The sequence below is a fragment of the Emys orbicularis genome, chromosome 19 (genome assembly GCF_028017835.1).
Source record: "Emys orbicularis isolate rEmyOrb1 chromosome 19, rEmyOrb1.hap1, whole genome shotgun sequence".
In the NCBI taxonomy this organism is placed as follows: Eukaryota; Metazoa; Chordata; order Testudines; family Emydidae; genus Emys; species Emys orbicularis.
The window spans coordinates 19647968-19665170 of record NC_088701.1 but is presented as its reverse complement, the minus strand read 5'-3'; the positions used below and the strand labels follow the sequence as shown (position 1 = coordinate 19665170).

The 17203-nt window shown below is 55.3% G+C and overlaps 1 protein-coding gene across 1 annotated transcript; it reads right to left on the bottom strand.

The window, feature by feature from the left end:
• Positions 1 to 1567: 1567 nt before the first annotated feature.
• Positions 1568 to 17025, bottom strand: CSAD (cysteine sulfinic acid decarboxylase). Its single transcript, XM_065419198.1, is given in 16 exon segments — positions 1568 to 1741; positions 3092 to 3181; positions 3507 to 3558; positions 3707 to 3906; positions 4322 to 4403; positions 4836 to 4900; positions 5743 to 5859; positions 5972 to 6026; positions 6528 to 6607; positions 7616 to 7731; positions 8835 to 8941; positions 9434 to 9524; positions 10015 to 10141; positions 11669 to 11818; positions 16913 to 16950; positions 16953 to 17025. Coding segments are annotated over 16 exon segments (1617 nt in total).
• Between the last annotated feature and the right edge of the window lie 178 nt (positions 17026 to 17203).

Below are 17203 nucleotides of genomic sequence, written 5' to 3'. Positions count from 1 at the left end.
GTCCAAAAAGAATGAGAGAGCCATTAATGGACCTATCCTCCATGAACTTATCAGCCAAGATGGTCACGGACGCAACCCATGCTTTGGGTGTCCCTGAACCTCTGATGGCCACAAGCTGGGACTGGATCACTCAATAATTGCCCTGTTCTGTTCAGTCCTTCTGAAGCATCTGGCACTGGCTGCTGGCAGAAGACAGGATACCAGGCTAGATGGACCATTGGTCTGACCCAGTCTGGCTGTTCTTATGAGCTCTCAGACAATGCTGAGAATGCTTACATAGAACTCAAAGCAGGTCAGTCTCACTGTCCTCGTTTCACAGACGAGGAAACTGAAGCTCGGGGAGGGGAAGTGACTCATTTGCAGCCACAGAAAGACAGCGAGCTGGGAATAGAGTCCCAGGGCAGTGTTCTAACCACTGGACCATGCTGTCTCTCCAGCTATAAGTTGTGTTACCGATTCTCTGGAGCAGTAGGCAATGTTGCAAGACGACTTGCAGCAGTGAACTTCTAAGCTCACCATAAGCCTGGTGGTCTCTTTTTAAGACCGTTTTAAGGTGAGTCATTTTAGTTAGCAGGCAAGTGCAATACAATATGGGGGGAAGCAGAATTTGCCCCGGGCTGGTATGGCGATTTAACAAATGTAGCAGTGGCTTGGCTCTAAAACCAAAAGCCAACGTTTACTGCTGTGCTGCTTATGAAATGCTGGGGTGGGGGGGGAAGCATTTACCAAGCATTTATTAAGAACTGACATCATGCGCTTAATTAAATGAATCACAAATACCTAGGCCAGAGTGCTGCTAAGGGCAGGGGAGGAACGACAAAGGAGCACCGCGATCGCTTGGTAGCAGCTTGAGAAGTGGCTTTCGGCAGTTTCGTTTGACTTGAAAAGGCTGTTCGGAGGCAACCCAGGTGGAGCTTTGTGCCAGTTCCACACAGCTCGGTGCATCTCCACGGCATGTGTGGACTGCCCCACAACCGCCATTCCTCCTACGTGATCAGCTGTGTCTGTTGAGCGTACATCCCAGACCCTGGCCTGTTGCACCAGATGTTGATGTTCTACTTGTCCGCAGGCTGGGGCTGAAATGTCCACCTCCAGAATCCAAGATAAGCATCCTCTTCCAGCTTGTCCAAGACGTACCCAAGTCCCCACAAAGTCTTACTGGAGCTGCCTCAGGTCACAGCCAAAGGAAAGCTCTGGAATCGTGCTAGCTGATGTTCTCAAGAAGAATGCTACCATCTTTTCAGTAACCTCAGGTGCTACCCTCTTCTGGGCCTTCGCAATGTCCCTTCTCTCAAAAGGACCCAGGAGAGGAAGAGAGGGAGTTGCTAGAGAGAAGCACAAAAGCTGAGTTCCTCTCTGGTGTAATGTCTACGTAGGACATGTGGGAGAGGCCAGCATCTGAACACCTTACTAAGGGTATAAATACCTGAACTCTGGTGAACTGTTATCATGGTAGTGCCTGCTGGAGGCTGTGGAGAAGGATACCATGGGCAGGAGTGGATGTGATGTCCCACCATCACTGGGATACCTGCCAGGAGCTGATGGTGAGGAGGGGGGCCTGGGATCCCTACAAATCTGTGCCCAGTCTCTCGATCTCATCCAGGAAGAAGTCCAAGTCCTGTTTGGTGACCACGGGATTTGTGACAATCTGGCGGAAGAAGTTGACCTTGCTGCCAAGGGGTTGGTAGCCCACCATCATGGACCCTTTCTTCATCATCCGCTCCTTGATAGCTGGAGCCACCTAGGCGGAGCAGCACGTAATGTCAGCATCAGTCAGTGGAGCATATGGCCACCCAATTAGCCAGCTGTGATATGAACCTGTAACCCTTCTCCTGGGCTATAGAGTAGACCCCTCCAATGGCCAACCCAACCCATCTAGCTAGCTCAGGGTTTTAGGCTTGTGTGGTGACTCTCCCCTTTAAGAAGGAGCAGGGTCCAGTGCACCTGTGACGTGTCAGCCACCTTCCAGTTAAGCTTAAGAGAGGGCCCCATGAGCCAGGAGAGGAAGCAGACACTGGAGGTGTGGAGGAGCCCCTGAGGAGAGAGGAGCAGTGATGAGCTAGCAGGCGTTGCTTGGGAAAGAGCTTCAGGCGACCCAGTGGAGAGAGCTGAATTGGGGAGGGGGCAGGAACAGGACTGTTAGTGAGGACCCTGATAGGTGGAAGGCCCAGGAAGTGGCCCCAAGGCAAAAGGGGAAGATCTAGCTTAGTCAGTGGGAGCTGAGCCCAGAAACAAGAGGGTGGATCCCCCCGAGCAGGCGTGGGACTCCTAGGGAACAGCTGGGGAGCTCTTTGGGCAAAGCCTTGAGGGAAGGGCTGTGGGAAGGGTGGTCATTCCCAGGCAGGGAGACCTGGAGCAGGCGCCAAAGGAAGTGGAGGCACAGTGCTGCTACTGATTCTCCAGTGGGTGAGGCCCTGGGCTGGGGGAGGGGAAAATGACTATATGTGTTCACTATGGGAACTGGAGAAAGGTTTCACTGCAAGGCTGCGGGGGAATCACAGCATGGGTGTATGTGAAGACATTCTGCCCCGAGGCAGACGGACTACATTCCTTTCAAGGAAAAGGGAAACTGAGGCTGGGCGCACCTGTTGTGCTGTGGGTTGATGCCGGAAGGCGCCCCCAGCAGGGGTCACCATATAACAGCTTGGATTTTGAAAGGTATCAATGGGATTTGGGTGCGGGACTCCCTAAGAGATTCCCTGGGTGCTGGATGTCCAACTGTGCCAAGTGGCTTTGAAAATCCCTCTCACGGATAATGCCTGGAACGCTGGTGTCTAAGTGTGACAAGAGACATCAACTGGGGCCAGTGGGACAAAGACCTAGGGCCTTGGATACAAAGAAACAGTGAAGTCTTAGTACATAGTAAGCTAGAGAAGCAGCCCACAGCCTGGCCTGGCTAGCAGAGAGAAGGCTGGGGTGCCACAGCCTGGGGGTTGGCAGGGGGACAGGACAGACACACACACACACATTCTCTCTCTCCATGAGTGTGGGTGGGTGTACTGGAGTTTACTACCATCTAGAGAGGCTGTATCTATCCATCAGAAAACAGGGGCTCCCCCCCCACCCCACTCCCAGCATTCCCTGCACTCACCTTTCCCAGTCTCTCCCAGTAATCGGCACAGCCCTGCTTGCCCCGGAGGCTGGGCGGCACAAACCAGAAACACAGATTGATGAACTCGGGCTGGGGGAGGTAAAGGAGAAGGGGTCACCAGCAGGGATCTCTGTAAGTAAACAACCCGAGCACCCCGAAACCTCAGCTAATGGAGGTGCAGCCTCTGGAGACTGGACAGGGCCCAAGCCTGCTCCCCCCTCGCTTATGGCTCTAGGAACACCCACGGGGATTGGATTTCATTGCTGGTCAACTCACGAAACAAGGATAAATAGCTGCTGCCCACCCACCCATCAGTAAGGGCTTTGGGAACTCATGATAAACTCTCCCCGATCCCTTGGAAAACAACAAGCTCCCGATGAGCCGTGGTGTAGCAATGGCTCCAGGTGGCCCATACCTCTATCACCAGCTGGAAACCTTCCCTTTTCTTTATCTCCTCAGCCAGGTACCTAGAGAAGATGAAGAGAACATCGTTGATCTTTGTGGTGGGGATAAAGCAATGGTGGAGCTAGAGACACCATCCATGTGTAAGGATCAGGGGGCATCACTAGAGCACCTCTTGGGGTTAGGGGTACACCTGTATCCCCCACCCCTCACCTAGTGAACTCGAAGGCCCTGTCCACTCGCTTCTCCAGCCCCTCGGTCCCATTGGCCTTCCACATCAGCCACAGCTTGAGGCAGTCCACCTTGCGGCCACACTGGACGGTCTTGTCTCCCGTGTCGTAGGCCATGTCGTAGAACTTGTCGGTCTGGAAGAGGTAGGTGGCGTTGGCGCAGTGGCACCGCTGCAGCAGGCCCTGCAATGGGAGGGTCCAGCAAACACATCAGCATGTCCTGACCAGGGCCCCATGGGACGGCAGGGACAAAGCGTGCGCTAGGCAGGCCAGCAAGGGAGCACTGAGGGAGCTGGATTGGCTCTACATGTTCACAGAAACTCCACTTCCAACAACACCCAGCAGGGGGCGCTGTGGGGAGCGGGGCAGGAGTGCTGGCTGCAAGGAAGCTCCCAGCTACTCCATTCCCAGCCTCACCCAGCAGGGGGCGCTGTAGGGAATGGGGCAGGGCTATTGGCTGTGGGGGAGCTCCCTGTCACTTCGTTTGCAGCCTCTTCCAGCAGGAGGCATTGTAGGGAACAGCACATACGCTGCCTTCAGCACAGCGGGGTTACAATTGCCTGCCTTCGCAGGGGAGGGAACAGCGGCGAAGACCTACGGAGCTATCTCGAAGCAGGAAGGCAGAGCACTGCAAACCCGTCATCAGCATCTTGTGGGGGTTCCAAGCCACCGAATCCGCCCTGCAAGGGAAAGGGAGACTCAGTGAGACATTAACATCAGCTGGGCCAGGGAACGGGCTGGGGAGCGCAGGGCCGGCTGTGGGTGCACTGGGGCAGCGGACGGCCAGCTACAGGAGGTGTATGGAATGCGATATTCACCAGCAGGAACAGAGCTGCACACACTGATATTGACATCACAATGTGCTAATTTCAGGGTCTTACGGGCACAGGCTGCCCGTGCTGGATCGGACAGGATCACGTGATGCAGGGAGAGATCATCTCCCGCTCTGGCTCAATACCTGTTCTCAGTGCGTCCTTGAAGTTCTTCACCCCAATGTAAAGTCCTGCGTAACCAGCCCCTCGCCTGATCTCAACGGCTCTGACCTCCACTACTCCCATGAAGCTGCGAGCGCGACCGCTAACCCTGTCCCCCGGTTTGGGGACAGTACCCACCTCTCTATCCCACGCAGGAGATGTCTGTGTCTTCTGGAGAGCAGGGCACTCCCACCCCATGCGGCCTGCCAAGGAGGAACAGGGAGAGACAGCAGCGCTTTGAGTTCAGTCAGCAGCTAGTGGGGAGCTACATGTGGCTAAACCCGCTGAGACTGGGGCATGCTGCACCCTCAGCCAAGGGGAACCCATTTTCAAGATGGTCCTTCTAGCCCAGCCTAAGGCCTCTTCTCTCACTGTGACGTCTACGATCCCCTGCCTTGTGGCTGCTCTAAGGGGAGAGCCTGACCCTAAAGCCTCCTGCCTGGGTTTTGCATGAGGCCCAGCGCACGTGGAGAGAGGACGCTAGAGCTGGAGGAATGCAGCCGTTGGTTCCAACACCAAACTGGCCTATATGAATTGGCAAGTGACTTCCAGTCTGGGTGCTCGAGAGATGGCAGGAAAAAAAACTACTGTCCAAGTGGCCCAGGGGGTGGTGGGAAGGCACTGGAGGACTAGCGGCCCCCAAGCAGTGCATCCTCACTGCGGAGTGATAGCAGCAGACCAGTTGTGCTCACTTTGGCTTCAGCCGGTGCCCCAGTGGCGTTAGTAGCATCGCAGAACATGGGTGATGGTTTGTGTGTGTGGATGGAAGAGAGTTCACAGGATCCTTCACGCTACAAGAGGAGTGAACTTGGCTGTGGAGACAAGCCGTGTGGGGGTTAGGGATAGGGCTTGTCAATTACCAGCAATGCTGGGTCTGTTCAGCCAAGCTGTGGTAACCAAAGGGTCCCAGTGACCTCCTCATCTGCTCCCCTAGCCCCACCTCCCTTCCTGAACAGACATCGCACGCGCCCAGGGACGGAGCCCTTCCTAAATCTCTAGCGCCCGAGGGCACATCTCCCTGCCCCGCCCTCCTTGGGGGACTCACGTCCACGTGAAACCAGGCCCCGTGGCGCTCGCACAGGTCTGCCACGTCCACCAGTGGGTCGAAGGCTCCCAGCACAGTGGTGCCGCAGGTGGCGTTGACGAAGAAAGGCCACGCGCCCTGGAAAGGAAGAGGGGCAGTGGGTGGGGGGCGGCGTTACAGGGCGGGGGTGTTCCTAGCAGGCTGCTCCCTACCCCACAGACCAGACCCCCTCACCCCACCTCAAACTCACCTCAGATTTTGCCTTGTTGATCTGTTTCTCCAGGTCTGCAGGGATCATTTTCCCCCTGAGGATGAGAGCACAAATTATCCCCAGGGGCGGACTCCGTGCAGGGAGCAGAGATGGATTCTTCTACCCAAGACCAGGCAGGTGGCTGAAGGGAAGCGTCTGTGGGAGCTGTTAGCTACCCTGCTCCCTGCTTAGGCCAGCAAGAGTCACTGATGGGACTCATGGAGGAGTGATGGCTTGTGGGAGCTCCCAGCCACTGCAGTCCAGCATCCTCCAGATACAGAGCCTGAAGGAAATGGGGCATGTGCCTTGGGTGTTGGGGCGCATTCAGCTACTCCAGTCCCAGCCTCTCCCAGAAGGGGGCGCTGGTTGCTGGGGCGCTTCCAGCTCCCAGAAAGGAGAGCTGTAGAGAGCAGGGCAGAAGTCCTGGGCGCTGGGGTGCTTCCAGTGGCTGTCGTACCAGCCTCTCCCAGCTGTAGGAAGGGAAGGAGGCGCAGTCGAATGGAACCAGTGCCAGGTCTGGATAAAGGCCCCAAGCATTCCCAGCGTGAGCTCTCACCTCTCATCCACTCCGACCAGGTAGATGTTGTCTGTGCCAATGCCCAGGAAAGCTGCCCCCTTCTGGACGGAATAGTGGCACTGTGCGGGAAGGCGGAAGGGAGGGAATCAGCACAGACTCCTGCCAGGGTCCAGTCCCAAAGAAATCACAGGGCAGGAAGTGTCATTTAGAGGTGAGAGCTGCAGGATCCCTGGGAGTCAGGGCTGCTTTCACTGAATGCACCTTTTTGTCCTGTATTGCAGGGGGGCTGGAACAATTTGTATAGTGGGGGGGGGGGGGGGCTGTGAGTCATTGAACCAAACTGTAAACCCTGGATAGGATGGAAACCACTTCAAGTGAGGGGGTGTGGCAGCACCCCCCGCACCCCTAGTTCCAGCACCTCTGCTGTATCGTGTAGCCCTGCTGCGTTATTCCCATGGGGGGGACCCCTGCACGGGGTGGAAGGAGAACTGATGCGCCTTAATTCTCCGACAGGGCCCCTCGTACTCTGGTAAGAGGCCCATTCAAAGGCGTGGACGGATTAGACAGATGTTGACGTTTATGGGATTTTTGGCCTTGTCCAAATTAGCAGGAAAATGCTACAGCAAGAAGCCATGTGCTGAAGTTCCTCGAACTGCAGCCTCCGTCCCGTTCCTCTCCTCCTCCCTCAGCACCTCTCAGGCATTTACAAGTGCGGGGCGGACCGCTGCTCCGAGAGCCGGCTGAATCCAGGCCCTGGGCATCCTTCCCGGGGCGGAGAGCGACCCTCAGGCATTGCAACCCTTAACCCTCTGGTACACCCACTTGGCCTACCTCCATCCCACAATGCAATGCTTCCTGTTTGAAAAGGACCCCCAAAAGACCCCAGTCCCTGTGCTGGGCTGTGTGTAGGGCACGCCGGCCAAACTGGGGAGGGGACTATAGATGGCCTGGGTTAAGCCAAATGGCACAGACGCTGAGGGCAGAAGTGGGTCCTGCTCTGGGCCTTGCTGATCCGTGGCTCTGATGGGGTGACACTGCAGCACCCCATCCTTAAGGGGAGACCAAGCCCAGCCCCCCTCTTCTCATGCTCCTGTCATGGCTACTGAAGGGGAAGCCCCGGGTTGCACCTCTTGCGAAGTAAACACCGCCAGCCTCGGCAGTGCCCAGATGCCCGTCCGCTTGCTGTCCGGGAAGCGCTGGTACCGCGCCACGTTCATGGCGTATATATTGGAGAGGGAGCCTCCTGTAGGGAAACAAACCCACTGAGATCAGTGCAAGCCTGTCGCCCACTCCCCATGTGCTGCGGGGCAGGAACAAGGACAGCTTTGGAGGGGAGGAAGGAGGCTTCAATCACTGCATCGAGAAGAAACTCGCCCTGGTGGAGTCCCCGCTACCACCAGCAGGGCACGGGAGGATGCTCACACTGCTGAAGCGAGGAAGTTGGCATCAGCAGGGCACTGTTGAGAGGAAGCTCACACTGGTGGAAGGAGGTTGTTATTGGCAGGGCACTGCCGGGAGGACGCTCACACTGACCGAGCACTGCTGCGAGGAAGGCCCAGGTGGCACTGGTATATCACCGGAAGAGCGTCAGGTTCTAGGACTCTGCATAAGAAAGCAGAGCTTTTTTGCTGACTCACCTTAGTGCCGGGTGCCCGAACCCTGCAGAGAGAGACAGAGGTATTTCTGCTGCCTCCTTCTGTAAGGGAGGTCCTATCCAGTCCAAGCCATGACATAAAAGGGGCTGGAGGGTCTCTCTGAGGCAGAGGGAACGAAGGGTAGAGATCGGGGGAGTCCTGCAGAGAAGCGCCCTAGGAAGAGCCAGGCTCAGGAGAAAGCTTTGGCCACAGGTTATGTTCCGTTGTTGCTTTTTAAGTGAACCGTAAACTGCAGGGAGGGCTGAGTCTGGCTCTTGCCCTGTGTGTGTGCCAGGAAGGGCTGAGTTTGGCTCCAGCTCCATGTGTATGCCAGGGAGGGCCGAGTCTGCCCCCTGCCCCCCATGTCAGCCAAGGATGCCAGCTGCTAACCCTGCTCACACACTTCTTTCAGGGATCTCCTAGCCCTGCAGGACTCTGGCAGTTCTGAGCTGTATGGTATAGGAGCCAGATCCTGGGGAAACTGGTGCAGTTCAATCAGTGTCAACGGAGCTACCACGATTGACCCCAGCTGAGGGTCTAGTCCTGCACCTTTGCTTTGGATCTGTCGGGGGGGACATAAACCAGACCGGCAATGGGGAAGGAAGGACCCAGCACCCCAATCCCAGCAGGAAACCCGGTTCATGAAAGGGCAGTGATGCCCTGGGTGCCCCTGGCTTGACCCTCCCTCTGGCAGTATATCAGCCTCACGCACCTGGGCAGAATATTCCATCTCCACTCCCCCAGCCAATCAGCTCCCGCAGCTTCTTCAACACCACCTCCTCCATCAGCACAAACACGGGGGCGATCTCGTAGGTGTACCTGGGGGACACACAGACACACCTCAGTGAGGCACCCGGCCATTGGGGGAGGGGGCTTACCTGGAGCTGCACAGGAGATGGATAGCCCAGGAGGGAGTGAAACCTGCAGGGCGCTGGTCCATATTGCAGATTGCAGACCAGCTGGGCAGTGATGGGAGCTCTGATTCAAGAGTATGTGGGCATGGGATAGCAGTGGGGGCTATGGGTCGGGATTATGGGGCATCAGCAGAGCTGTGTGTGGGGAGCCACACCCCCTCTACATCTAAAGAAGAGACACTGCAGCCTCTGGGACCCTCAGGGCAAAAATGAGGTCCCAGAACTTCCCCCCCTTTGTGAATTTCACCCACCGCTCCCTGTCTTTTGGCAGCAAACAGCCCCGGCATTCTCTCTTTCCTGTGTCCTTAACTGTCCTTGTGCCCCATCCCTAGCTAGATGCGCTGCCTGCCTGGGCAGCTCCAGGCAAAGGGTGCTCAGAGGCAGGGCAAGGACTTACTGGCTGGTGTTGAGCGTCTCTGTGATCATCCGTCCCACCAGGGCATGGGGATCCAGCCCCGAAAACAGCTGGTTAAAGAAACGAGGATGACCTGGGGGGCGGGGCGGAGAGAGAGAGAGAGAGACTTTAACACAGGGAAAGAGCAGGAAACAGAGCTTGTGTCCTCATTAAACCTGGCCTAGATCCGACATCAGTCACCAGCTCAGCCCTACCCTGGGCAGCCCCCAGGACCTGTGAGTTCACAAATACAGCCCCTACAATTTGAGCTAAAGGAGAATCTCTGTGAGCTATAGCAGTTTCAAGGCCGTTACCCTCTTTGGGCTGCAGCCGCTAGAGGGCGATAGCCACATTCACCTGGCTGGGCTCCAGGGACATAGACACCCTAGTTGGTACGTCACAGCTGCGCTGATATCCCTTACGGACGTAGTTCTGACCTAGCATTCAGGCCCTGCTCAGTGGAGGGCGAGCCTTGTTCTCCTTCTGACGCGCACACAGGCTGCTCTGAGCACAGCCAGCGGGAGGCGGGGGACCCCCTCCGAGGGCTGCACCAGGCCCAGCCGTCGGAGTCTCTCATCACCTACATGTTTTCACGCTGTAGTGGATGACGTCCCGGCAGTGCTCCAGCACCCTCTGCTGGGGCTCCCCACTGCTCCTCAGCTCCAGGTCCAGGATTTTCTGCAGGTCTTGGGGCTCCCTCCAGTCACAGACCTGAAGGGACAGAGACAATCTGTCAGCGGCCTGCTGAGCTGGGAAAACAGCCCTTCCCTGGATGTTCCCTTCGCCAGGGGGCACAGGGCAAGCAGGGCCCACCTCAGCAGGGAGCCCCTGCCCAGCTGGGGGCAAGGCTGGTAGAAGACGCCCAGCTCGTGACCTCAGGAGCCTGTGCACATGTGTGAGGGGGGTTACTCCAGGCTGGGGGAAAGGAGTCGGGTCCTGTCTAAGCAGCAGCAGGGGGCAGCTCAGTTCTACGCACTCTCCTCCCCACCGTTAGCGCCGGTACTTCCTCTCACCGTCCCTGGCAATGGAGGAGTCTGGAATGGTCACACACACACACACCCCGACCCCAGGGTAGCCGTCCAGCCTTTGCTCAGTGCCCAGGACTGCGCATGTATTTCCCCTGGACTGAGCCCATAAACGGGAGGGGAATGGGGTCCGAGCAGCACATCAGAAAGAGGCTCGCCCTGCGGCCGCAATCCCAGAACGTCTCCCTCCCGGGGCTCCCCAGGACCCTTGTGACAACACATGGAGCCCTTCCCCAGGCTCTTTCACACCACGGGGCCTCGTTTTTTCCCCTCTGCAAAGTGGGATGCTGCCGGCCTGCCTCCCAGAGCGAGGCCTCCAAGCTCAGTGCCCCAGCGTGTCCAGAGCTCTTGGAGATCCTCCCCTGGGAGAGGGGACAGCGGAGCACAGTGCCAGTAGCGGTCAGGGGAACAGACAGCACATGCCGAGCAAAGTCACTCCTCTGCCTGCGATCTAAGGCATGAGCGGGCCCAGTACAGTGTGGATGGGCGCTGGCGTGCAGCCTGTGGCCGCTCTCCTCTCTAGGCACCGGTGCGGTCCATTACGACGTACCATGCTCCTTGAGCTGAGTGGCCAGACCGAATTGCAGGCTGTGAACTGCCGTCTCCATGAGCTCCCCTTTAATATTAAAGCCGAGGGTGCGATTGGCGCTGTTTTGTATACATGAGGTGGGGCCATAGGGCTCCTGGTCCAGCCCTTGGCCAGGTGGTCTGTGCCCGGCTGGCAGGGGGTGGCCAGACAGTCTGTGCCTTGGTGGCAGGAAGTGGCCACCTGGTCTGTGCCTATATTGTAGAGGGTGACCAGGCAATCTGTGCCCGGGTGGTGGGGCAGTCTGTGCCCAAGTAGCAGGGGGTGGCTGTTCAGTCTGTGCCCAGGCAGTAGGGGGCAACTTGTGCGTGGCTGCAGGGGGTGGCCTGTGACACTGGTTAAGGCCAGCTGGATCACTGCTCTGGTGGTGCCACATTCCTGCCAATGGATTGGAAAAGCCGATGATCACCACCGCTCTGGGCAAAGGGCACCTGGAGACAGGGAGAGGGCCAATGATCACCACTGGCAGCAACTCGTCTTAGAAACAGACAGGAGCCCTTTGCAAAACACCTTTGTGGTAAGAGGGAAAACTCCCTCCCGTGCCCACGCTGAAGAGGGGCCAGCCACAGGCTACCCCATGGAAGGGGTGGAGCTTAGGCCAGCCACCCCTGCCCTCAGGAGCCCCACCTTTTCTGCGACATCTGTCCCTTTCCTGACGGCTTCCTCCAGGATGATCTGGAAAGCTTCCTGCAGGAACTCTTCGCTGGCCGCCTTATCCAGGGCGGGGTGGGACAGGGGGTCTTCTGCCATCGTCAGCCGTTTCCCCCGAGCATGCCCCTGTACATCAGAACACACCAGACGTCTGTGAATCTCTGTGGAGACCCACACTTTCCTGGGAGAGAAGCGTGAAGCCTGGGGAGCTCTGGACATCATACCTGCAGTACAGGAACCTTCCCTATTCGCAGCCTGCTCCGGCACCTTCCCTAGGGCAGCGGGAGTCACAGACAACCCTACCTGCAGCATGATCCCCAGAGGGGTGGGTGATATGGACCCCTCTAGAATGACCAGCCCTTGCTGTAGGACTTGGTCATCTGCAGACACCACCCAGCGCTGACCATTCATGTCCAGGCAACATGGCCAGCCCAGATGCCGGGCACGTCACCCAAAGGTATGGCTGCAGCCTTCCTCGTCACATGCGGAGGACATTCCTCCGCAGATCAGGGGCCACAAACTCCTGGTGGGTTATAGGCCAAGGAGCATGAGCTCAAAGAGCTTGGAACTAAGGGTCATTCCCCTCCCCCCAGAGCTTCAAAGTCCTCTGTAGGCCTTGCCTCTACAGCTTCCCTTTCTTCCTCCTCCTGCTGCCTGTGCACCTCCTAAGCCAGTATCCTCTTTCTCTTCTTCTTCACCCCCGCCTTCCCCTTATGCTTGGCTAATAATTGAAAAAATTGAACTGTGGTAGCATCTAGTCATGGCCCAGGACCCCGCTGTGCTAGGCGCTGTACAAACAGAGCAACATGACGGTCCCTGCCCCAAAGAGCTCCCTATCCAAGTACAAGACATGAGACGACAGGTGGATTCAGCCACACAGAGGGAGGACTACCAGGAGACAATGGGACAATAATGGTCAGCCTGGTAGGCAGCGATCTCAGCACCCCGGCTGCCTGCCTAGGACATCGTCTCCTTTCCTTCTGCGCCACGCAATCCCCATCTCTGCTGTGAAACCCTTCCTAAAAAACCCCTTCTACTGTGAGCGCTCTTCAGTGATAATCCGATGCCCACCCTATTCCATAACCTCTGTACCACGGAGTCACCCCTCTGCATCTCAGCGGCACTGCCTGTGCCCGATCCCGTCGGTCAGCCCTCGGGCCACAGTCCGATTCTTCCTTGCAGTTTTATGCCGTGCTGAAAACGCTTCCCGCCCACGACAAATAACTGTGCTGAGCTCTCCCCAATGCGCCCCCCAAACAACCACTCTGGAAAAAAGCCACCCAGTGTCCTGTTACCTGTCCAGCGCCGTGAAATCTGTGCCCAGATCACAGGGACAAAGTACAAAGGAAACACTCTGTTACTGACAAATCACTCCACACAGCAGCTCTTAAAGGCACCCCTTGCTGCTTCCAGGAGATTTTCTATTTGCCAGACACAAATAGAGTCAAATTCACGTAGCCCCCTGCTGTGCTCAGTCCAAACAGGCCGGCTCCGAGGTACTGTACTTCTATGTGCTAAATGCTGTTTGCCACAGAAATGCCAGGGACAGCCCAGGCCAGAGCAATGCTGAGACATTACAAACTCCTTTGGGAAAAGGCAACAGAGGGTCCTGTGGCACCCTCAGATTCAGACTAACACGGCTACCCCTCTGTTCCTTTGGGAAAAGTGATCATTACGGATCATCTGGTGCTCAAGGAAGGGGGCAGGGTGCCCGGCCACCGATGGGAGCTTTCTGAACCCCTTTCTTCTTTCCCTCCCAGCCCCTCTCTCTCATTCCCCCCTTCCTGTGGGTCAGGCGCAGTGGAGATGCAGCAGCTCCTTACCTGTCAGCTCCCAGAGGTGAAATGAACTAGGCAGCTCTGGCCAAAGTGCACTCTGTTGGCCTCAGTGCAGACCACAGAGCCCTGCCCTCATATTCTCTGCAGAGGTGTGGCTAGCAAGGACTACAAGTCCCAGGGCGCGGCACCCCATCCGACCGCCAGAGGAGGTGCAACAAGTAGCACCTACAAGCCCCCGCATGCAATGCACCAACTTAAGTCAAGAGGAAGCGCAGAGAGTGGAGACTGCTTTAGCAAGCAATGGATGTGCATACAAGGTTCACTTGTGTGCAGCCGAAAAAGCAACTACCCAGGGGTGCAAGAGAGAGCACCCTCTGCCCTAAACATTAATTTATGCCCTCAACATCCCAATATGGGTGAGAGAAAGGCTGGTCTTGTGATTAAGAGACTGACCTGGGATTTAGGAGAGCTGGGTTCAGTTCTTGGTGCTACCACAGATTCCCTGTGTGAGTGGGGGCAAATTACATGAGTCTGAGTGTGCCTCTGTAAAGGCGTACAAGATCTGTACAAGATCCCCTCTGTAAAATGCGGATGATAAAGTTTCCTTTCTCCTACCCTTGACTATTTAGACTGTACGCTCTTTGGACAGGGATATCAATCACCATGTATTTATACAGTGCTTAGTATAATGGGGCGCCTTTAATACAATTAATAAATACATTCCCCAATTTAGCTGCACCAGCTAATTCTCTGCTAAATACTTGCTCAGTGCAAGTCACACTTGATCACTGAGTACCAGGTGAGTGCTACTTCCCCATTTGCACCAATTTTTCTTACACCTGATGTAATGGAATTGTTACGCTGACACCCCTGATTTCTGTCTGTCTCCTGCTCTGTGCATTCTCCAGCTAAAGCAAACCTTGCAACTCCCAGTGCAGAAATGGAACAAAACAGACCTTGTAGAGGATTTGCCACACTGGATCAAATGACTGGTTCATCCAGTGTGGCCTCACGAATCCTGCCAACAACTGCTACTTCAAAGAAAAGTTAATATAATCCCATCATGCACCTGGCCGATTGTGCAATGATGTACAGAGGCGGTAACAAAAAATGATGTTCCAATCCCAGACAGGCTTGCAGCTCACATTACAGCATGAGAGGTACTTGCTCCTATCTGAGCCTGCCAAGCTATAAATGTTATTACTGGATCTAAAAACCATCCACGCCTTCTTCCAATCCAGCCACAGCCGTTCTCCCGGGGAAATGCACAGGCTGATTAAAGCACTGCCTGAAAGCACTGCCTGAAAATAAACGTTTCCATTTATTGGGGATTTAAATTTAGCAGTCGTTTGTTTCAGGAATGGAAATTCCAGCAATTTTTAGGAGGTTCCTAGTATAACGAATACAACACTCAAATCAAGGGCAGGCTACGATCTTCTTACCTCATTGATTCTCCACCTGTCCCATGCTGAGCCCCCAAGTTACAAGAGGCAGAGGTTTCGGGCCTCCTCTCCCATGTAGCCTTAAAGATAGGGCGGGTGGTCGTGCCCCCGGAACCCTGTTTGCACACGCCAGGTCTTAGCTTATGCACCTGAAATGCAAAGCTTGGACCTGAAAACCACCTTCAGGGTTGCTGAGATCTGGCCTGTTCAGTCTGATCCATTTGGTTTGGCCCAGTATTTGGCTCACTCAGATCCAAATCTCCCCCCAAATCTAGAGTGTTTGGATCCTGCAGGGCCCACGTCCGCTGGTTATTATAATGCATTATTTACAGCTGGCAGCACCACAGACACAAAGGAAGTCAAGGTCCCTGCCCTGAAGAGCTTTCCTTCTAGAAAGGATGGACGCCGCACTACAAAAGGAGGAGTGACCAAGGAGAGAGTGAGAGAGCAAGGAGAAAGGAAAGCCTACTCTTGCAAGAGCATAATCAGTGTCAGAGCCAGGGTTGGGGGGTGGAGGCGGGCAAAGGGCAATTGCCTCCCCACTTTTTAAACAGGGGACCCATGCCCCCCACTTTGAGAATATAGGCGCTCGGCAACAGGTCAGCATGGAGGTAACCTGGGATGCTACAGCTAGGACCAGGCAGTGGAGTGCAGGGGCAGGAGACAGGTGATGCCAGAAACCAGAGCCGTCTGCACAGTGGAGTCACCAGTGGGGAGCAGGAGCTGAGCACAGGTTGGGGGAGGCAGTGACCAGACAGGCCATGCAGGGAGTCACCCCTTGTTCCCCTGGGCCTCCCCAGCTCACCCCTGCCCTTTTGAGAATATAGGTGCTTGGTAGCAGGTCAGCACGGGGGAGCCGGGATGCTGCAGCCAGGACCAGGCAGGGGAGCACAGAAGCCACAGCTTCTGGGAGCCGGAGGATGACGGGAGTTGGGTACCAGGGTTACCTGGACAGCAGAGTCCCCCGCAGGGGGAGCAGGAGCCAAGCATAGGTAGTGGGGAAGGCAGGAACAGGACGGGCTCTGCAGGGAGTCACTCCCTATTCCCCTGGGCATCCCCCAGCTGCTCCCCTCTTTTGGTTGCTGCTTGGCCCCCCGCAACTTTTCTGGTCCTTCCAGCGCCACTGGAGAGCGCTCATTCCCAAAGAACATTACTTTGACCCCAATGGAGGAAAGGACATTAAACGTGTGCTTAACTCCCACAAGCTGTTACTCTCCTGAGTCAGGGTTTTAATTTGCGTCTTGAGCCAAACTTCTCTCCTGTTGATTCAGTACCACTTAACCCCAAGCTTTCTAAAATCAGGAGTGAGGTCCCCAAAATCATGAGATTTAAAAAAAAAAATCATGATTTTAAGCCAAATAAAATAAAAATGGGCTTCTTTTTCTTTGCTTACTGGTTTCTGAGCCTGTAGGTCACATTGGCTTCACATTCTCACGCTCTTCTCTGCAACCATGAGGGTTAGAAACGTAATTTAAAAAAAAAAGATAGCTGAGATGCTCTTCTAATCACAGGACTCCAGGACCTGGGGTTTTGAGGCACCAGATATTGTCAGACTTGCGATAAAATCATCAGAGTTGGCAGCACTGCTGACTGGTTGAGGGGAATATTTTCGAAGGTACCTAAGGGATTTCAGAGCACAAGCCCCAGTGATTTTCTATGCCACTTGTGCTCATGGGGCCCTGGGAAAAAGCTTCTCCTGTGTTTGTTAAAATAAACACTACTCTTGTTTATGATCAGCCTGAGAATAGTAAGGAGCATGAAACCTACAAGTTCTGAAAAGCAATTGGAAGGCAAAGAGGGATCTGAGTCACAGAGAGCATGTTACAATCACAATCCCTGGGTAAGACAAGGCCTTTCACTGTAAATCATTAAACTTTCAACTTTTGAACCCACCCTTATTATTTCACAGTAATCTCATTTACTTGCAAGAATGAACATCACCCTTTTACAGCCCCACTCCGCTCCAGGAAACCACCCCTAATTCATGAGAATCCACCTACCTTCCAAATGTGCTTTGCCCAACAGCCTGCTTTCTGCGTGTTTATCCCCCTAAAGGAGGGGAAGGTGGGGAGGGGAAAGGAACTCTGTGGGAGCAGCACAACCAGCACACCATGTCAGGATCAATTCCTGCACCCTGGCCTACGGATCCAAATGGGAAATTAACTACAGGTATTAGTCTACATGGTATCATCACAGGACTGGCCAGACCCAAAAAGGGACAGATCCCTGCCAGACTTTTATGGAGAGCAAATAGGGATTTCAACAACAAGGCACACTTTATTTTAAGCCAG